The 23366-nt window shown below is 38.9% G+C and overlaps 1 protein-coding gene across 1 annotated transcript; it reads right to left on the bottom strand.

Moving 5' to 3' along the window:
- Positions 1–154: 154 nt before the first annotated feature.
- On the bottom strand, positions 155–14113 carry LOC140922573 (contactin-4-like). The gene is made up of 15 exons (XM_073372546.1): positions 13717–14113; positions 12916–13218; positions 12224–12329; positions 11734–11915; positions 11169–11435; positions 10408–10692; positions 9328–9654; positions 8271–8579; positions 6879–7175; positions 6226–6347; positions 5568–5757; positions 4184–4468; positions 3317–3420; positions 1677–1863; positions 155–1135 (listed from the first exon to the last, which is right to left on the bottom strand). Exons 1-15 carry the CDS (start codon positions 14111–14113, stop codon positions 1023–1025), a joined length of 3474 nt encoding a protein of 1157 aa, XP_073228647.1. The 3' UTR covers positions 155–1022.
- Between the last annotated feature and the right edge of the window lie 9253 nt (positions 14114–23366).

Genomic DNA, 23366 nt, shown 5'->3' with positions numbered 1-23366 from the left:
CACACACATGCACGAGTGCTAAAGCGGGTTTGAGGACTGACGATTACTTTTGCTCGTGACACTGTAATATAATAAGTTTCTACAATTGGTATAGTATTTAATGATGCCGAAACCAATTGTGGAATTGCACACATTTTAGGAATTCTACTGTTGAACAGTTACTTTAACAACATTAGATGTTTCGAGCAACAACAATTTGCTGGCTATCCCCTTTGAATTAAGAAGTTTTAGGCAGCCTTAAAGCCCCTCCATGGTGGGGTTAGTAGGTTTATGGAGCTTATTGCATATCGATGGTTATATCGGACACAATATATTATCCAATATATTTGGATTTTAGTTCACAACACCTTCCGCAACATAATTACAGCGTTACAAGAACACTTTTCGATCGTGTTAAATGTATTATGTCTGATTCTGATGATCTCAAGCAAGAACTGTCTAGTGCAACTGCAAAGAGCCTATTTCAACTCGTGGATAGTGACTACGATAAGCAAAGTCACCACAATTAATTGTGTATTTCAATTGAATCACTTCTATATCCGGATAAGCAGGAATTCCTTTTTATTTAATATAAGTGCATTTATTCTACGGGTCGTCAGTTTTATCGTAAATTGTACTAGCGTTTTCTCAATTTATTGTTAAATATCGAAATGATTCACATTTCTTCGAACTTAGCATCAACAGCTAGAGCTGTTTAGTTTGTCGCGAACAATACGCATTCGACCTGCAATCCTCAATTCTGACGCAGGTGTGAATTGGAACAGAACTTTGATACATCGTATCTGTAATACATTGTACGTTGTGAGTTTTTCCATTTGTTTGTTTTTGAGACAAAACCGTAATGGCTGACACTTATGACGTCAGCGTTGTTATCACAGGTCATCATCCGACACATCTTACTGGCGTGACTCGCTCTTTAAGGTCAGAGATGGCGGGCAACTTTTAATTAGGCGCTGCTTTCTTGGCTGTTGACGTAATTCCAATCCCCGAGGTAATTTTTACTGGTGATGATTAAACCAGTGTTATCTAACTAGCAACCACTGAAGGCTTGCAAGGAGGAGTATCAAAGAGCTAAGAATGAAAGTCTTTGCTTTATCATTCATACAGCCACTGGATAGTGTATCTGATACAGGAACTGAAAGAAGTTAAAAAATAAGAAAGATCAGATGCGACTGCAGAAATTCCTTACATTTATCTACTCTTGTTAGTACTTTTATGATTTGTCTTTCTGTGGTGAAAATTTGCTTCAACCAATCAGAAGAACTTTTCAAATCTGGGTAGTGACACTAAATAGTCTGCTATATGGCTTTTTTACTGTCGTCACACAACGCTTCTCCCCCACAAACCCACCCTCCTGTTTGTGGGAGGGAGCCTTGCGTGACGATTCTAAATGCGGCTTTGTAGGAGACTAGCGTCTTAAGGTACCACCTATATAAGACACCTAAAACAGCTCTAATGGCGCTTATAAAGCTCCCTGGGCAGCACCGATCGACTGAAAAAGCCAGTGATGAGCACCACCGTTACCACTCTTTCTAAGCTGTAAATGATATAAAACAAAAGTTTCTTCCTTTCGCGATTTTCTTTTGAAAGTCCTATTCTTAAACGCACTTTGCAGTAGCATAAGTTAAGACAAGAGAGAATGAGCTACATTCTCTCTTGCTTAAGAATTATCATACCGTTTCCCGCAGTAACTTTTTTTGACCTTTGTCCAACAATGTAATGACCTCCATGTATTATCTTGAAAGCCGCAATCTGGAAATACAATTTGTGCTCATTTTCGAGACCAGACATTATTTCTTTTCTCCTTCGTGCTCTATCGACGTCCACTGTTCGTAAGTTATTACTTTCTCCCCAGTAAAATATCTATAAGAAAACAACTAAGAATGAAAACTTCCACTTGCCTTCCTGTTATTGTTTTAAGCTACATAAACAGGAAACTATATCAAGTCACACTTACAGCAGACCCCATGATACCAGCCTTACGGCTGATCATGAATTGGGTGGTAAGCAATGCAAGTGATTTACGGTCTTAGTAGTACAGTAGCTCTTCTAGACCTATATTTTCATGGATCTAAATAAGCAGAAGCTTCTTCTGTTTTTAGGGCTAGGGGTATTGTTTGTGTTGAATCATCTATTTTTTCGTTCTCCAATCACAGACCATGTCTGGAGAGCTACTGGTTCAGTCTATTTACCACTTTAGAAACGAGAAGGGAACTGGAACCAGTGGCGGATACAAGAGAGGGATCCGTGGGGCCTGGGTTCCCCCCTCCCCCTTATTGTTAGACCAAACTGAGGCCTGAATCTATCTCAGGGTCTGGATGACCGGGCCCCTCCCTTATCGGAAGGTTTGGATCCGCCACTGGGAACGAAAATGTGTTCCCGCAGTTGTTTCTGGGATTGTAACTGGGGAAAGGCCGGTCAACTATTGGCCAACTATTTTTTCTAGTAACGGTCCCAAAAGTTTTTGCAAAAGGTAACTCGTCCTATTTTCCTTCTCGATTCTAATGTGACGAACAGTTGCATGGCTTCCATTTATTTATTTATTGAAATTTCAATATTCTGCAAGCCAGATATTGAAATTTCGATAGTTTTACATGTCAAATTTTGAAATTTCAAGATTCTGCATGCCAGATATTGAAATTTCAAGATTCTGCATGTCAAATCTTTAAATTTCAAGATTCCGCAGTTGTCTGCCCCCTTCTTATTGTTAGACCAAACTGAGGCCCCAAGGGCCGTAAAAAATTTTTTTGAGACCAGGCCCCCACTTATCTCAGGGTCTGGATGACCGGGCCCGTCCCTTATCTAAAGGTCTGGTTCCGCCGCTGCGAACCAAAATGTGTCCCGCATTTGTTTCTTGGATTGTAACTGGGGAAAGGCCGTTCAACTATTGGCCAACTATTGTTTCTAGGTCCACTATAGAACGAAAGTGGCGAGGAAGCCTTAAATAGAAACCACAGGGCTTGTAACGTGGGGATGAAGATACAGTAAACGAGTAACAACAACCACACAACCACATTGGGTTTTAAGAAATTAACGTGCAGAATTTTTTAGCCATTATTCTTGGGATATTTTACTTATAAAGTCGAGCTAGAAACATAGGTCTGAAAGTATTACGAGTGAAGCGTGAACTGAATCACACTCTTCGATCTAGTATTTTTGAAAGTCTGCGCGGTTTTTCCTATGTAGGAAACTGACCGCCTTACTCATGATTCAAAGTGTCCACTCACATTCTGCGCCATATCCTTAGATACAGACAGCAATTTAAAATGCACAAAGGTTATATATAACCTTTTTGATATTTATTGTTTCTACTTACCCTAAAACCTTCTATGTCAGTCAGTGAACTTTTCCATGATAGTCTAGCTTCCTTGCTATTTACATCAAACCCTGCCTTAACATTAGTGGGAGCCACTGCAGGTGCTACAACAGAAGGAACAGACGACTTAGCAAGTGTGAACGAAACGAACAGAGAATAGACTGTTCAGTCCTCTATGTTTTGCATTATTGTCGGGAGTGGTCGCTCAGGCCGAAAAGCCTACATAGTGATCGAAAAATGGGGAAGGGCAGTCAAAAAACATGGCCCCACTATTTTTTTTTAAAGAGGACCCTAAAATATATTCAGTGTCACGTGAGAAAAAAAATCACTTTTTCTAAGGTGGGATGGTCCTATCACTCAGTCTTTTCAACCCAAGTACATTTTTGCTTGTCGAATCCGGAATCCTGGGCTTTGGAATACGGATTTGAAAGTTGACCATATTCGTTTTTTTTTCAGACGTTTTTCCAAACAACAATTTCCTTTTCCAGACTCAAGGTTATCAAACTAATAGGTGATCAATAGAGACCTATTTCTATTTCTATTTTCGCGAGACTTTATCTCCATTTTCCAGACTTTTTCAAGGTCTGGAAAATTGCTGGGCAAATTTCAAAACTTTTTCAAGAATTCAATACACTATACGAACCCTGCTTGTCCCCTAATAACCCCAGACCTTTCGGTACAAAACAGCCGACTCAAAACATCAAATTCTTTTACGACCTAGTAGTGTGAATTATTTGGGGCACAAATTTATCTCCCAAGTACTATTATACCACTGTCAGTCTTTCAATACAAGAAATGCCAAAGCCTTAGCCCTTTGAATACCTAATATTGTTCGTAAGATGATATCTCACCATTATAGAAACCAACCTGCAGATAAATCAAATGTAACAGTCACGGGTGGACCTTTCCCCATTCTGTTAATAGCCAGTACTGATATTCTGTAAACCGCTTGGAAATCTATATGATCCATTAGTATTTCAGTTGAACTGTCATTAGTTCTCCAAATTATCGCTGTCATTATTTCTGGCTGTTTCTGAGCAGTAACTTGATAACCATTGATGGCTCCATTGACATGTTCTGGCGGCTGCCATTGCAGAAGTATGTGAGAATCGTTCTGAACGTTGATTGAAATACTGCGAGGAGAATCTGGTACTGGAGAAAAAAGTAAATATAAGTGGCAATTAACACTTTTATAAACTTGTAATGACCAAAGGTTACGGAGTGCGGGCAACAACGATCGGAGGTCCAAACGCAGTCAAACGGGGCTTTTGCTTAAGTTTCACTGACAGACGGTCAAAACACGCGTGATAAGATGACTCGGGGTAGAAATTCGAAAAGCACGTGATCAAACTGCGTTTTGTGCATTTCATTCATTCTTAGTGGAAGTCCAAACGCATGCTGGCCACATACATGCGACACATGCGTAATAACAACGTGGAGACTAGGATTGTGCGTTCCTCTTGTTGCCCGCAATGATAAGGACGCTGGGCCGAGTTAACTTTCGCAAAGACTTATGGAACTTGATCAGTGGACCAATAGCTCATCAGCGCGCACCCAATAACGATCCCAGAAGCCCTTGCGAAAGTTACCCTCGAACGTACGCGCAAAGGCTTTTCCCCCACGGTGTGGTACAAAGGGGATCGATTCAACCTCTCCCCTGAGTTTTTGATACGTTGCTGTATTTCGAAACGATTTTGCCTTCAGTGAAAAGCCTTTGATCTTCTCTACAAAACGTGGTATATTTTAGGGGGAGGGACCTTGCTGGAGGCCTGTGACGTCACCAACATGGTCGCCATTTTGGAATTTATCAGGAATTAGAAATCAGGTAAAACAGTGAAAATTAATATTTTTTTTTTGTGGTAACAACAATACATAAATAATTACTTTGCATCATTTTATCCACAATATTTACTTTTATTGCTAAAAGAAGTTGACAAAACATGCTTCTTCACTCAAAACTGATTAGACCACCTACTACTTATGACATCATATCTCGTAACCGTAGTAACTGACCATCACTTAACTTGTCTCCCTTGGTCCCGCGGGAAAAAAAATAAAAACAATTAATAATGTAATCAATTTCTTGGCCCTCATATTAAATTATTAAAAAGTCGTGGATCTGGGAAACTGCCCACCTACTCCTCCCCTAAGTTAACATTAACACTTAATTCTCACTTAGGGCAAAGTGTTGGCTTAGGGAAGGGGTAGGTGGGCAGTTTTCCAGGAACCTAAATTGATCCAAAGTCTTTACCGGATTCAGGTGTAGTCAGGGGCCCCACAACATTACTCGCTGGTCCGTCACCAACACTGTTGTACGCAACGACCTGAAATCTGTAGGAGGTAAAGGCTTCTAGATGCAAGGTGGTGGACGTGTCGATGGTACTTTGGAATCTGGCGTTCTTATCAGGCGTTTGACCACTTGGAGTTTTCCAGAAATAAACCTACAAGGCACAGGAGAAACTCTTTCTCAATGAAAGAAAGGAAACTGAGTACAAGTTTTTTTTTGTTTTGTTTGTCATTCATTTTAAAATAATTCATCAGTCAACGATCTTTCAATTACAAAATTAACAAGTACAGTAGAAGTTAATGAAAGTTGTGCATTAGGTCCTTAAATAAGCTAATAAAAACCAAACTAACAATATAAACAAAATATAGCAAATGAAATAGAAAATGGTAGGAGAAAACCCACATGGCCATATTTACAGAATTGACTGAGGTATTGGACTCGGCGGCGCTATATATTGTGAACCAACTGCAGTGGTTTGTATCCTGGTATGTGGGCTTAGAACAAGGGACCTCGGTACTGCAATTCTGACTGATCTCTGAGCCACGCGACTTAAGGTCTCAACTTTTAAACCCATTGCGAGAGCACATGTTGATCTACAATTTCCACACAATTGCGCAAGTACCTTGTATCCCAGTAGCTTGCCACGGATTGCCTCCCTTGTGTTTGGAACGCCAGTCCAAGTTGCATGCGCTGAAGTTGGAGTTGTAATGCGCACGTGTAAGTCTCTTGGAGCGCCTGCTGGCACTGTGAAGATAAAAGTAAGCCGTTTATTACTTAAACAATAATAGTTCCAGGATGAAAGCAATAATATGGCTAGGAGCCCGTTTTATTGTTTTCAATATAGGAATTTTTCTATTTCTCTCCCAAAATTGTCGATATATATATAAAATATATCACTCTTACAGACACTCCTGAAATCAATCAGCTGCTCGTATTGGCGGGGTGCGGTAAGCAGCTAGTTCTGCTGAATAACGCACTCTTTTTACTCTCTCACTGGATGTTGTTCTCTTGTTAAATTTCCCTTGTTTTATATTGACTTTACGTGTCGCCTCCTCAATCTACGGAAACTGCTCAGCAGCTCGCTTTTTGGCAATGCAAAAGTTGACAGCATTCAGTTTAAAATGGGTAAGGACATAGGAATCAAAACGTTCTGAATATTTACAAGAAAGCTAAAGTTTTTTTGTGTCAAAGGGTAAGAAGTAGTAATCATTGACGATGGATTATGTAGTTTCTATGGAGAATGCCTTTGGCACGCCTAAACTTTGAATTCTCTACCTTTCTCTCCTGAATAGCCAAACACTGGCGGACTTTTGGGTCCAAACCCTTTAACATTGGCAGCTTGTAGTCGAATCTCATACTTTGTATAGAACTTAAGGCCAGTCACAACATATGACGAAGAATTTCTGATTTCTTTCCTGAACGGCCTTCCTTTGCCATCTGCCCTTCGGTAATACACCACATAGTAAAGTCCTGGGCCATTCTGCTTGAGAAGTGGAAGGGGTCTCCATTTGATAGAAAGTGATGAGGAGGACTTTCCTTCACCTCTCACTTCAAGAGGAAAACTGCTTGGAGCTGCAAATAAAGATACCTCATAGTTATTTTAATACTATGGCTTGATAAACCTTATATTTGTTGTGCTATATTGTCCCTTAAAAATAAAGCACAACATTCCTCATGAAATCTAAAACGATAACAGACTGGAGGCAAAGATGAGGTTCGAGTCACAGCGCTTTATGAAACCCTTCATAAAGTTCCTACTTAATCTTTATATTAACATTCCTGTTTCACTCTTCCGTTTCTTAAAGTGTGGGAAGACATTATCAAATGCTTACCTGATACTAAGAATTATGAAAAAAAGTTAAAAAGTATTGAGTTAAGGAAATATCCAATTAAGTCTGAATGTTCATTTAAATGCCGAGAAAGAGTCCAACCCGAGGTTAGTGCGAGATTTGACTTCAGATTTGAACCCTTAAAAAGCATTTCAGTTTTAATTCTTTTTGTCTACAAGTTGATGATTGGAAGCTCTTAAAATAACAGAGAAAATTATCCAAGAAAATGCTTTTGAACCCAAGAAAAGAAAACCAGGGTTAATTTAACGCCGAGTTAAACGCTAATCGGCCTTCGAACAACTGGACCCACTGGTTATCACTATGTAAGACTCAACTTCAGACCAGAAAAAGTGGTCTCTAAGGAAAGAGGTCAGGGTTTATAGACTGTTAATCAAGGTTTGATTATATCAATAACTTAAGACAAAACCTGACCTGCCAGGAGACTCTTACTGATAGGCTGTTGGAAAAGCCCACAAATTTAATGCAGTGAGACTTAAAACATGACATTAGCAAACCGAATCCCGGGAGAAGTGACGTTGAACCCGAGGGATTTCAATGAAATACTGCACTTAAGGAAAATAAAATCAGGCTCACCAAGCTTTTGTGGTGGAAACTTTTAACCAGGCCTTCCAGGAAGGCCTGGTAATACCAGACTAACCAACCATTTCCGCTTAAGATTTTTCGGTCGAAACCTGAGTTACCAGACTTTCATGGTAAATTTCACCCAGGCTTACATGTACTTCGAAAGCCTGGTAAAACCAGGCTTAACCAGGATTTCAATTTTACTTATAATTTTTTTTTGAATCAGACTTTTGGTGTAAGGGTGTAAGGCAAGTACCTGCAGCAGGTGTTTGGATGCTAGAAGACTGGGCACTTGGTGTGCTATTTCCAATGTCATTGACAGCAACAGCACGAAAGGTATACCGTAACCATGGTGACAGTTGAATCTGTCTTCGGCCTTTCACCGCTGGGTCATCCACTTCAGTAAGTGTCTGCCACGTGTCGGATGAAAATTGCGTTGAGTATTGGATGACCATTTTCCTTATTGGGCTACCATTTGATTTTCCAAGTTCCCATGAAATATTCACGGATTCGCCTGCTTCTGGTTCCTGGACAATGAACATTCTTATTGGAGGATCTGGAGGCCCTGTTAATGATTACATCAGTATTAGATCACGTCTTACCGTATTTCCTCAAATAATAGCCGAGACTATTTCTGCGTTATTTCGCACCAACAGGGGCGATTATTCGAGGGAAGGCGATTATCTCAAATATTGTTCACTGGTAGTCGTGCCCTAAATAATTTGTTTTGTTATCTTATTATTAATAATTAAAAATAATCGCACCAAATAGATTGAACATGTGCTTTTCAAGTGTTCCAAATTTGGTTTATTGAGTAGTTTTCAATGTCAATATTCTGGACACCAGAGCTTGAATCGTCGCTGATTAGTTACTGGATCTCAGACTCCACATCAGCTTCTTGCTCCACGATTTACCGCTATGGGTAAAAGGTGGGGGAGAGATTATTAGAGGAACGCGATTATTTTCGACATTTCTGTCAACGGGAGGCGATTATTCGAGGGACGGTTATCATTTGAGGAAATACGGAAAAAAAAGTTGCATTGAATTGAATCAAAAAAGCTGAGCTGTCGGCTTTGGCAGAACGGTTTTACAGTACAATCGATTTCTAGAAAACTTTTCGAGAAACTTGAGTTTTCTCCCCATTAACTCGATGGACAATTTGCTACACCTATTTTCCTCTTTAAGCACATTCCATTCTCCATGATTAAATCAATGCATGCTTAATTTCGCTTGTGATTTCTGCATAACCAGAGTGTGATATAGTTAAACAAACTTGTGCCAACTTCTTAGCCCTTCCTAAACGTCTATTATACCTTGAATCGTCAAGACAACGCTTTTTCTCATTATGGACTCGCCATTCCCTTTTGCTTCGCAGGTATATGGTCCTGAGTCGGAGTATCTGGCGCCATGGATCTTAAGATACCCTTTCTGGACACTGGTATTTGACAAGTTGTTATATATATCCCTTTTCCAGGTTCTCAAATGAGGATTAGTCACAATGCGATCTCGTAAGTACTTAAACCACTGAAACGTGACCTCAATTCGTCGTTTAGTGGTCACACCACACCAGAATGTTACTTCCTGCCCCAGGACAACTGATAATCTCGCACTGTCGGGCATATTACTTGTGATCATGTACTCTGTAAGTAAAAAAAAAATATATATATATACTTTTTTTTAAGAAAAAAAGACTAATATGTACCTTGAAGATTGCTGATACTGAACGAAGACTGAACTTAGGGACTGAACTGAAAAAATGAAAGAGCAAAAATTTCCCATATTATTTTATGCCCTATGGAGAGTAAAGACAGTAAAGTTAGTTCTGAAAAAGAAAGAAAGAAAATAAAACATAGTATTATCTATTTAAACCATACTGCGTCATGCAAGAGTTATCCCAGGGATAGTTTTTGATGCTTTGAGTTATTGTGTCGTCCAAATAGAGTAACAAAACCAAACAAGCCACGGTTCCGCACTGCAAGATGGTAATTAGTTGGCGAAGCGAAACGAACGATCTGCAGTCCCTTTGGCAAATGGTGAAGTTCTCACTTAGCTTTCTTTTACACCAACGGCTGCAAATTTGAACTTAAGAGAGACCTTAAGTCGCCCCATGTAAGGCAATCCAAACGTGGAATCCTGATTCCAGGTGCAGTATTTCGGATTCTCTGTCAGTGGAAATTGGATTCCGGACTTCAGTCATTAGTGGGATTCAGGATGCCTTTTAAGCTTCATTCCGAATTCCTTAAGCTGCATTCCGGATTCCAAAACCCAGGATTTCGAATTCCACAAGACAAAATTTCCTTCATTCCCGTTTCCAGGAGCCAAAATTTACTGGAATCCGGATTCCCTTACACGGAGCGACTGATGCTTGCAACAACTCCTACAAAGACACATACCTACTACCCTGAGAAAGCCTTTCCTGGATGCCTTTGCAAGACGATTTGACACCTCGCAAGTGTACTCGCCAGAATCAGATTCAGTTAAGTTGCTTATCCTTAAATTTCCATTGGATAGGATGCGATGTCTGCCAGAATCCTGTACGAGCATTGGACCAAAGCGCCATCTAACTGTAGGCTTCGGTTCACCAGTGGGGTTACAAATCAGCTCCACATTAGTGTGGACGAGGGCTTGCAGGTTGGATTGTGGAGTTCTGCTACCGGTGCCAAATCCTGCAGGGATTTCTGCTTGAGCAAGAATAAGAAAGGGCATTTTACTTACATGTAGTTAAACAACATCATTTGCTTCATTTTAAGGATAAAGTTTTTACTTCTAAAAAAAGTAAAAAAAAATCTAGTAACATACAAATCTAAGTGTAGTACATATTTAACAATTATTCCACGAGTGCGCGTTGGATATAGGATGCGGGTGAGATAGCCAACGAGGCGTGTTACTAGCGCAGAGTTGGCTATAATCATCCCATATCCAACAAACGCGAGTGGAATAATTGTTTTATTAAAAATATCGAAAATTATTCACGACTTTATTTGTAGAAAACCAACCGATTTTCAGCTTGTTTTAATTTTGAGCAGATGCCTGCGGTTACCATATTTCGAGAGCATGGTATAATGGCTCATATACCCTGATGGCTAAGCCAATCAGAGCTCTTACTAGAATTGCTTTATCCAATGATTCATCAGTTTTTAATAATTGATATTACCTGAAACGGTGAGCTCAACATCAGCATGAAGTTCTCCATGCTTATTTCCCACGAAACACTGGTACATTCCATTATCAGAGTGTGTCAGACCTTTAATTGTTAAATTGCCATTACTGAAATGGTATCGCTCTGTCTCCTTTACTGGTTTGCCGTTGAAGTACCACTTGTACTGCACAACAGGCAATCCAAAAGCCATGCAAGGTAGAACCACTGACGAATGTGAAACTGACGTTGTGTCCTGTGGCTTTGTGACCCACTCGGGCTTAGCTAGAGAAATGATGATTAACAATATTATTCCTCAAGCAACTGAGCGATTTCTTTTGCGCTGATTGGTCGAGAGAGTACAGACCATGGAAGTGACGTGAAGGTGGCGTAATTTCTTTTTCTCTTACTCAGACGCGAAAAGGGAAGTCAAAACTGTCAATGTTCTTGTAAATAAAACAAACAAACAAACAAACAAAAAAATCGACAAACATTTCCCATGGTTTGTATTCTTATGGATCATAGAAATGACGTCAAAATGTTCAAAACTCAAGTGGAACCACCGGCCGCAGGCAACACTTACCTTCCACTGTAATGACGGTAGACTTTTTGTTCGACGCACCTGAGTCGTCGCTGGCCGTGCACATGTACTTCCCAGCGTCGTGAGGAGCAAAGCTGTCGATAACCAACCTGTTGACATTTCCCGTTGTTGTTCCCAGGGTCACGTGTGTACCTTTCTTCTTTAACGTAATACTTGGGACCGGCCTGGATAAGACATTGAACAAGTCATTAAAATGAAAAAAACGCAACCCTCGAACCTAAAGCCTGATTAAGACGTTCAACGTTTCAGAAGGTAAACATATGGATTATTTAATTTGGACTTGAATTAAGTACTTGTAAAGCTTATCTCTAAGTCTGTCCAGAACGGCAACTATTTTTGGAATGTCTCAGCCGTTCCTTTCGGACTTAATCGGCCGAGAACGGAACGTCTTAGATTCAACCGTCGAGCGTGTCAGGAAGGTAACAGAAATAACAAAATATAACTACAGAAATAAAGTTTTCGTACTCCTTACTTGCCATAAACTATACACTCTAGGATGAATTTCTCTCCTTTTAAAGCCGTCTTTGGTTTCTCAAACTCTTCTGCTACCTGCGGCGGTTTGCTGGACTGTCGTTTATCTGTACGTAGGAAAAGTAAAGACTATGAATAACTACTTACTGAACAGAAACATCCAGTGAACAAAGTTATAAATGTTCAAACGAGATGACTTCATCTGCAACCGGGCGATCCGAGGCGCGGCAACATGAACACCACTGTAAGTTGTGATTGTAAATGTTAACATTAATCGAGTTAATCATCGCGACGACGTAGTATAAATCCGCCGGGACTTTTTCACTTAATAGCTAAGGGAAGTTTGTGATCCCCTTTGATCTGAAATTGGGTCTGGATTGTAGCCGTTATGGTCTAAAATTGAGTAAGGTTTGGCGGAGCTGTTTGGAAATGGGTTTGGTTACTTTTCAGTTGGGGACAGACTACGTATCCTTCGAGAGAAGTCGCTGTTGCTTACTTCCACAAGATTTGGGAAGCAAAAGTCAAGGACAAAAAATGATACTGTGCGTACACCATTCGCTTTTAAATGGGTAATTTGGAACACACTTCAGTAGCTTTTGTCTCAGTTGCAAGGAGTAGAGACAGAACTGTATGGACTAAACTATTCTACCCTTTTAAAGATGTGACCGTTAATACAAGGTGCATTGTACTTACCTGGCAGTACCCCAAAGTTGATTGTTCTCCTTTTTCTCTGGTCTGGCAAGCTAAGGAACAGATTGGTAACCGTACATACGTAAACCCCCTCGTCCATTTTGTCTGCAAAGGCAAAGTGCAGGTCTCCTTCCTTACTGACAACGTAGTGAGATGACTTTACGAGCGTTGTTTCAATACCAGCTGTAATCTTCGACCACTGAATAGTTCGATGAGGGAAAGAGTCTGGAGCCTGACATCTTAAAACAGCGCTTTCCCCCTTACGGACATCGTAAGCCTGGTCTCCAACACTGAAATCATTTAGATCTATAACGAAATAACATGTGGCGTGATTTTAAGCAAATCATTATAGGTAGTAGAGGCCCAGCGCTGTCGACTTATGTACGGGTTAGTGTTAAAGGTCACTCCCGTGTAGGGGGAACGCCGGGTACGCTACAGTGGCCTAAAACGAGAGCTAGTTAAGGGTATCACTGTGGTGACAGCCCTCGTTTCTCACCATTTTAACTCGGATTGGTATTCCCGAGGGAAGGCCATCTACGGGATGCGTTTGTTCACCCATGCTCTAACTGAGACAATTTTCTTGAGCTTCCATGATCTAATAAATATTTCTTTAGCTATTGGCAGCTTTCCTTTCTTTCCAAAACCAAAGATCTATTTTTATTATTCCAATTTGTCGTGGCATTTGCTAGGTTAATCATGCTACTTGCAAGTTACGTCCCCTGAATCCCATAACCCATAAAAACTCATCGCTGTTTTAAGTAGATATGACCAAACCGTACGGCAAATAAGCTTACTGTTACTTACAAGGAAATCTTACAGTTACTAATCTGCTGATGAGAACCTTTTCCCATGAAGAAACTTCACAGCGGTATGATCCCTCGTCCCTCTCTTTTCGCGGATTTCTCACGAAGAGAGACCCGTCACTCGTTACTTGTAAGTCCGGGTCATGATGGACTTTGATTGCATTTCCATTGCGGTACCATTTCACCTCGGAGTCTTCAGATTTCATACAGTGAATGGTGATATGGTCAGTTCCAGGGGTGATTGTGACGTCATTAGGTTGAATACGTATTGCGAGTCTATTGGCAAAGCCTGTGAATGATATAATTGAGATAACAAATCCTTTACTATTAAAACTCTTTGTCAACTGCTGCGATATCATCTGTTGTAAATCCCATGAATCTCTAACGTGTTTGCTCATATTTCTACTGCTCGATGTTGTTAGTTTGTCACCTAGGACACCTGGAACCTCGTAGGCTGTTGGTGTTTTTGCCTGATAATCGCACAGTATTACTATATACTACCCATACAGTCAAATCTTACCATGCGGATACTACTATATAATTACGAACGCTCGCTAAAACGGGCTGAGGCAAAATCCCTGACACATTGTGGACTGTTGACTTGAACAAGCTCCCGCCATTACTATTATGAATCGGACTTACGGACACTTTTTTGGCCTCAACAGTACGACTTTATTGTTTCAACTCTTTTACTATTACGGACGACGAGCGCTATCCTTGAATATAGTCAAACTCCGTTATTACAGACACCGAGGGAGCCATAGAAAGTGTCCGTAAAGTGTCCGTATTAACGGGCTGTCCGTATAAGGCGGGTTGGATTTAGAGAAAATGTAATGGCTTTCTTTCCCCAGGGACAAAAAGCAAACTGTCCGTAATAATGAGGTGTCCGTATTAAATGTGTGTCCCTAAAACGGGATTTGACTGTACTTAGAATACAATCTAATCCATTCGCTTAGTTCATCTATCGGTCGATTATATTTTCTTTTGAGTATCACGTGATTCCCTGTTCCCTTTTTTCCCACTAAGACCAGCTTTCTAGTCTCGCTGCATGTACAGTTATTCTGAGTTATGTCCAAATATTAGGTCCTGCGCTCTTAGAGTTTGTTCTCAACCTGCAGATAATCTAAATTGAACGACGTGTTATCTGGTTAAGGCACATGTTTCGAAACAAACTTCTTCGCTATAATGGACTCTCGCTGTTAATGAGATGTCGAAGGTATTTCAATAGCACAAGTTGACTGTTTTTACTGTTTGTACCAGTAGAGTCCTAATATGAAGAATATGTCAGTATAAAAGCTACACTTACCGGCTTTAAGAAGAAACAGCAGAAAAATGCAAAGTGCAAAGCATCTAGATGCCCGGGTCAAGTTCATGATTATTTCGTCGACTCATCCCAGCTATATGAACAAAGCAATAAACAAACATTGTAAAAAGAACAAAAAACAAAACAAACAAGTGCAAACCACGCCTAGTAAACGTTATCGTTTTCGCGTATTTCCACTCCGAAGGAACCTAACACAAAAGAAGACATAAGGGTAAAGGAGTGATGAAAAATATAATATAACTTGCTACCTGAGGAAGCTAAAGGCGAAGATAAAATATTTGAATGTTCATAAACAAACCAAAAATTATATCTGTGATGGGAAGATATTTAAGTGATACCCCATGTCACTCTATTCAAGCTCTCTGGGGAAGATTGGCAAATTAAATATACTACCCTGGGGTAGTGATATCGCATCTGACGTCAATTTATCCTTGCGCATGAAGTGACGTGGAAACCAGCAACTCTGCGAACTTAGAATGCAAACTATGCAATCTTTTTTCCTTACGTTTTCTGGTGCTTGGGTTTAAGATAGTAGATAAGGACTGAACAGAAATAGATCTGGCCATTCACGCGTAAATGAAAGTTGCCAATTACGTTTAACAGCACTTTCCTGTGTCGCTGCATGTCGTCATAATCGAATAGAATAACCTTCAAGTTTCCAAGTGCGTACGGAATTTGACTAATAACGAACAAGGGCATTGCGCGCGCTTATGGCAATGACTCCCGCCTAATCCACTGACCGATCAATGTACAGTGGAACCTCGATGGCGAACCTTCTAAGACGACGTCATCGGCCGAGGAGTGATATTCTAGTTTAGTAAAATCCAACTAGTGGTCTATTATTAATGCTGCGTTCTGATTGGTTGAGCTATTACTAGGCTATATGTTATAGCCCACTAGTAGCGAAAAGCGCAGGCTTTTTGGCGGCAAAAAAGGATTAAAGTCTATCTTTAACTAGCTAAAAGTTTTTATTCTCGATATTTTGACCAACTAGTTGGATTTTACTAAACTCAGAGCCCATTCGGGCTCGAGGAATAATTGTTAAATATTCCTCGCACCAGTAATGGTAAATAATACAAATGGAAAAGAACTTCGATATAACGAAACCTCGTTTTAGAGAACATATTTTGTCAGTTGCTTAGTTCATTATATAGGGCTTCCAATGTATTTGGTGGTTAGCTGTGACAAGATAAATCCCTGCTCTGACCATTGCGCAGAGACTTCACTTCAGTTAGATCATTTAATTTCTTTTGGCCTGGTTTTATTTTGCTGATCAGTGCAATGATTGTATTGTCCATTAACTAGCTGACCATACTTTCAAGTGTATGTAAATGGAGTGAATTATAACTGAAAAAGAGTTCTATTAAATGTGCGCGAAAGTCTCTTTTTTTTTTGCTATTATGTCAAAGCTAATCCTCCCATAAAGTATAAATATTTTTTCAGCAAATCCGCATTTTGTACTTTTGCTGCTTTTGCCTGTAGAAACCTTTTAGCTGATTCTCTGATCGTTTCCAAAAGCGACGTTTTTGGTTTCTCCCGAGAAAAAATAAAACAAATTATAGATTTTCCATAGAAACAGAACTGTGAAACAAAATTTTAAAGAGACTATAAAATCTAATCAATTACGCGAATTATTCAGCTGACTGGTTCCTTAGAACGCTTAATTCACGGAAACTATTCACTAGCCTGGCAAGTATTCGTTTAGAGCCACAATAGTTTTGAACAAGGGATTTTACAAGTTTGGGGCGATGAAAATAAAGTTCTAAATACTCCTTTACCATTTTATTTGACAAGTGTGTTTATTTTTTGTATAAATCAACAGGTAGAGCATTGTGTTTAGAACATTTGTGGTTAAATTTTGCCTGGGGAAATGGTTTCGCTTCAGCTGCCGGGAATTGAAACTTTGTACCCTTGTATAATTGTATCTCCGGTATTTCTGATATTCGGTCAAAATGAAACCAGAAGATGTAAACTAAAGAATTCATTTAAGAGCACTGCATTCCGGGTACCCTGTATGATAATGGCACGTTTCGATAACTTGCACAGCATAAATGTACAGGGATATAGATATCAGGGCTTGATACGAGATTTATATACAAGGCTGCAAGTCCGAAAAGGTTCTGGCTTTGATGACGAAAAGAATTAGCCGGGGTGTGCCACACGAAACGGAACATATCTCGACTGAAAGTTTTTCTCCTCTTGAAACTGTGTGACGTAAATGTTAGATTAAGATTAACTGATGGTAATTAAATTGGAGCTCTGCTAAATAACATTAACGAGTGGAACGTGGACTGCGAGCGCACATCTTTTGTTGTTAACAGACCGCTAGGTGCGGCTAATTTGACTAACGGGTGCTAGCTAATTCACACAACCTCTACTGTTTGTTCAACACTACTGATCTGTTTGTTTCCAGACTTAGCAGGCCGTGAGAAGGACCTGCTGCAATTGTCATATGGCATGCACAATTAGATTAATTCCTATCGTCAACTCGTGCTCTTTATTAACTATTTTGTCTTCATTATATGACACCGACGCTCGACTGCTGTTTTACTGAATAATAGGATTTCATTCAAAGGGCAAACAACAATTCATCAGCTCACAAACAATTGTTTCGTTGCCTAGAAAGCCACATTTTGCACTCAGAAGTGAATGTGTGAAAATTTCACGTCTTAACCGTAACAAGACAAATTTAACAAGTTCAACTTCTCAAGAAAAAGGAAAATATTTTAATCCTATAATTGATTGGGTTGCCTTAAAAATACACTCTTCTTATATCAAATTAAAATAAAGGTTTTAACGCCATTAATAATTTTACACACTTCGAGGCAAGAAATGTGCTCAGTTTTGTCAATCTGGAGGAGATACTTTTCACGCAAGAATCGAAATTATCACTTGAAGCTTTAAGTTTGAATACGAAAAGTTTCCGGTAAAGTTAAATTGCTTTATGAAACGTATAGTTTTGACTTCTACGGCGCGTGCTTATAACTGTGGAATCTGGAACACTTGACTTATAAGTAGGAGATAATTTTCCCCCATTGCCTAAGTGTGATGATGGTTATAACAAAAAATACTTTGCTTTTGTTGCTAAGAACAACCCACTCATTTTCTTTAAAGATTTGAAAGCGAGAAAGGCTTTTAAGTTTCGTACTTTATTGTTATGCAAATACCCCTTGTCCTACCATTCATTATTGAAAAGTGTCAAGTGAATAGAAATTGCAAAAGCGCGCGTGAAAGGCTCTACGGAACACTGTTATTTTTTCACACCTGCCTAATCATTAAAATGATGACATTTCGCACCCTATAAACAAGAAGTATCAAAATTCTTAACATAACTCCATAAGAAATTTGGACGTAAAATTTATCCTGCTTATTTTCACTCAAAATTTCTGTGTTTGTTTTTCTGCAAAGCGGCTGGAAACAAGTTAAACAGATCGGACAATTCAGAAATTAGGATTGGTCGGCTAAAAATATCCTTATAAAAAATTCCTTCATTAATTTATTTTTTTACCATTTTTACATACAGGGTGAAACGCTTAGTTTTATGAGAATTCTTTTTGTGTAATTCTAGGTTTTTTTCTAGTTTTATACCCAGAAGTGAGAAACTATAAAAAGTCAGTTTAACTAGAAAAATTTGATGCCATCTCTATCTTAGTTAAAACAAAAAAAAAAAAAACTATCAAAATGATACATAGCGTGAAAGGCAAGAGCTATGTCTACTGAGTCAGAAACGTGAACTCCGTGCATGTGGTAAAACCACAGTTAGAACAGTCTGAACTAAATCATATAGGTACTGTTAAACTTTGAATTTTTAAGATACAACGCAGCTTAAATTGAAAATCACAACCGCAATGAGTCAAGTCTGTTTACATACCTTGTTTTTAAGCATTCTGATGAGAGAAATACGATTTTTCCCCTTCTCCTCTTGGTAGAGTTCCGGATAGCTTTGTAGACAGGTTTTTGTTGTTGTTAAGATAGTTAAATGATCGTTTGTGGAGAGCACAACAACAGTGGATTAGATAACGAACTTGAAGGGAAGCAATTAGTCCGCTTTGAGCTAGGCGCCTTAGGATTTTATGGTTACATCCGTAAGGGGCAAAGATACGAGCGCGGTAAATATATTCTTCACGCCAGATGGCCAAAGTATTCTCACCGATTTACATAGACCAATTAACACTCTTATAAAGATTGCTTTTATTTCATTGTTTACTGTGTGATCCTTCGATTGTTATTACATCTTAAGCTCTCTAACAAATAGCCTTCCATGTTCACAATTTTCTAACAATTGTCTTTATCTCATGTTTTTTTTCCCTAAGAGTTTTAACTTTAAAACTGGACAAAAACCTTCCAGATTTCTATCAAATATGATAAACCATATCAGCTGTCTAATATCAACTTAATCTTGGAAGGAAGTTTTTGTAGATTTTTTTTGCGCCACCACTCTAATTAAACTTGCTTTTCTTCTTAAGATAATTATTTTGGGGCATGAAATTTGAGAGGTATAATGAACTAATCTATTTTTCGACATTTTTATTTTGGATAGATTTTCTGCTCTAAGGCACTGATTGGCCTAGCTCTCATTACTTCTGAAGAATGATTTATGAAAGAGTGAGAGAGTAATTTGTGGCTTGAACTGATAAAGCCTATGATGTTACTACATCAAGTCAAAGTCAGTTTTATTAATTTTTTGATGAAGAAGAAAAAACAACAACAAAAAATTCTGCGGCACACTACTATAGCATTATCATGGCATCCTTAATTAAGTCTCTAGTCTGCGAAAATCGATGTGAAGCCTTTCTTACTTATAAATCGCAGCTGTTTTAGTAAAGATCTTATCTTGTGCCTGAACGCGAAATCAACTGAAGTCTACCTTTCTTTCTTCCATTCCAGGCTCTTTCCAGGCTCAGTATAACCTCCAAAAAAAAAGCACACTACCTCTAACTCAGCACAATTACTCGGCGAAGGCAGGAAGTCTTAAAGTAACCCTACTTTTAAATCAAAACTAATTATTCGAATCCGCGAAACACATTCTCTGCGAACAGCTGCTTTGAAGATCACCAAAGATCGTAAACATCAAAACTTAAGGAGACAATATATCCGAGCTAGATGATAACGATGAAAAGTTTTGCACCTAACAAGTCAAGACAAGTTATCATGTGGTGCGGGACTTGTACAACGGTTCCTAGTGGCACAAGTGAGTCTAACCTGCTGTTTGCGAGGGTACACACCGGCGCGAGTATACACTTCCGTTCCCGCCACGCCATTAAAAAGTAAACTCTTTTCAAAATAAACTCAGCTGTACAGAGTAAATCATCCATGATTGGCTATCTAGAGCAGCATGGAGTGAGAGCTATATTAAGGAACTCTCGGTAAAAGCAAGCGAGCGTTCAGGTTCTGTAAGCAGGAGTAAAAACTAACTGGTAGACTTTGCCATTCCTCCAGGTTTTATTTTATTTTATTCTTTTTTTCTTATTTATTTCAAGTCAAATTATAGTTGAGTTGTGATTCTCTTTGGCCTCAACATAAGCTTCAAGCTCAATTAAACTTATTCTGAACTTCAGTTTCAAATGATTTACAGTCAGTAAAAAAAAAAATTCACGTTTGTTATGTAAGCCTTGCAGATAATCTCAGACAAGATTTTTCCCTAGTTGGACAAACTAGTAGTGTCATACAACAAATGGTGTGTACGTCAGCCCTCTTATCTGTCAGATTTCCAAAAAAAAAATCATAAAAATTGTTTGGACAAACGTCTCCCGTTTAAACTTGTATCTGGGATTCTGCACAACGAAAGAGCTCGACAAGTTTTTTCGCCCAGATCGTTTGGGACGGAGCTTCGTTTTGATGAACGGATATACATCTTAAGTATGAACCATAAATTAAAACTACTCTGATGAACTATTTTCCCGCGGAGACACACAGCACGGATCAGTCGAGCAGCTGTGTTCAACGGTCCATTAACATTCATTTCCTTGCGTGAACGTAAAGTCCACTTGCTAGACAGATTTTAGGGCCAGACGTGCGTCTTGTAGTAAGGTTCGGGGCAATTGTGCGATAAGCAAGGAGTTTTTGTTTTAGATAGGGGTGGGTTTTTGATAACGAGAAGCCGCATAGGACGGTCACATTACTTTTCGACAGCATTGTTTCGTTTGCTATTGTCCTAATCTAGTTTGTCATCTCTTAAGGCAAAAGAGAACAAAGGCTATCGATGCGCGTGAAACAAGCTGAATAGAATGTTTAGATAACTTTCGACACAGCTGTGTAATGGTGTCACGAAGGCATTGGAGGCAGCTGGTCTTAAATTCATTTTTAAGTGGATCGTTTCTTTCTTTTCATAATGGAAAACCTGCTCTTTAAACTTAAAAGAATCATCTCATTAACACTATTAGCGAAGGTGTCGATAAGCGTTATTAAGTATTTCCTGACGCAAAATGCAAATAATAACTCTTAGGCAACATCCCTCTCAAGGAGTCCCCTTCTGAGTTTGTGCAGAAAAGAAAAAGTGCTCTTCATTGAAAACTTTGCTTTCTGTCAATATGGACCGATATTTCACGGTTGAGCCGACATTAATTGTTTCCTTACCTCTTTTAAATCCCCTTGTAACAGTCCTATTGTAGTCCTAACAGTTGTTAGCATTCCACGCGGTATTTTTGAGCAAATGGTTTACCGGTATTACATAGCCGGTATTACACAGCTTTTTATTCAACAATGCAAGGAGGTATAGTGCATAACTTCGAAGGCATATAATTAATAACATAGCAATATGGAAATTATTCTTAAGGGAAGAGAAGGCGCTATAACTATCAATATTGCTTTTGCGCGAAACATTAAATAAGATAAAATCTGGCACATGCTGTGACATTATCAAATTTATTTTTACCTCGTTAATTGCTCTCTGATATTTCAACGAATATCTGATGCTAGTTAATGAGGATGCAATCAATCTGTCAAAGCCATAATTTACTATCGTCAGAAATTTTCAGATTTGCTTTGATATCAATTGTTACACACCGTCCGATGTTGTTTACACTAGATAGAGCACCCCTTATAAAGCTAAATAACCAGAATGGCCAATAAACACCTTTGGTTGCCAATGAAAGTCATTCCGGCCTTGAGCAGCACGCGAGTTGTGAAAAGAACACCAGAAAGTGATACATTTGAGCTAGCGGGTGACATTTGCCTTATAAAACCAAAATGAATTCAGCATAGTAGCTTTTAGTCTACTCCACAACAGTAGTCGGGTTCAGCCACAAACCGCAAAACAGTGTTCATTTTAAATTTATTCTGAACGCAATTGTAGTGGTTAGCAAAAAAATGTAAGCGGATAAATATATTTACTCCACGGTATTTGGATGATAATGAATCGGAAAGTCTGATATTATTAACTGACTGCTAGGTCGTGCAATATCGTATTATCAGTGTGTGCTCGCAACACTGGAAAGGGCAGCTAAGTGCCGACATTATCGTACTTGAAGAATGTACAGAAATGATAGAACTGTACACAATACATCGAAGAGTGAAGCAATTTGCATTAAAAATTGTAGGGTCTATAACGTGCTAATAAGGTAAATCAGGCTAGTAGAGTGTTAAGTGTCGGATGGCTAACGGAAACAATCTCTTATGACTAACGCACGTTAACAAGACAAAACTTTTATATTTCATAGTAAACAGACTAACAAACAAATATTCGAGTTCAATTCTTTTAGAAATGCAATGCTTTATTGCGTCCAAAGGCATTACCTTTTAATCCACTTTGCATTAAGAAAAGCTTGAAATTATGGGGTGCCGATAGTTAACGATTATCTTTCATGGAAGGTGGAACGCTGGCTTCGTTATAAAGCACCCACGAAACGAGAGTATACTTCAACCTACTTATTAAATCAAATGTAGTGTTTAAAAAACAATGAGCTTATCATAAGCCTTTTAGTATACATCTACTCAAAAACATCAAAGTAGCTTACCTTAAAATTTCCGGAACATATTTCTTCTGTAATGTATGGGTACTTGACTGAGCGTCGATCGTCTTTTTCGTAGAATGGTCGGCCATTTGTCAGTTTGCTGTTCTACTAACAAAGTATAGACTTCGATTTGACCAGCGGGTTACTTGCCACCGACAATGAATGATTGACAAGTAGTAAATTATACCACAGAACTGAAGGAATGCAGAGAAAAAATCAAATTAAGTTATCATTTGTAAACCTTTAAGGAGGCTCAATTTCAACATTATTTCAATGACGCGAAGTTGATGATAGTTTTAAACTGTTGATTAAAATTTTGCATTGAAATGACTCTAAAACCTAACCATTGTTAGCAATTCCCTTGGTATCGACACT

The sequence above is a fragment of the Porites lutea genome, chromosome 13 (genome assembly GCF_958299795.1).
Source record: "Porites lutea chromosome 13, jaPorLute2.1, whole genome shotgun sequence".
NCBI classification, from domain to species: domain Eukaryota; kingdom Metazoa; phylum Cnidaria; class Anthozoa; order Scleractinia; family Poritidae; genus Porites; species Porites lutea.
This window is presented reverse-complemented; position numbering and strand designations above follow the sequence as displayed.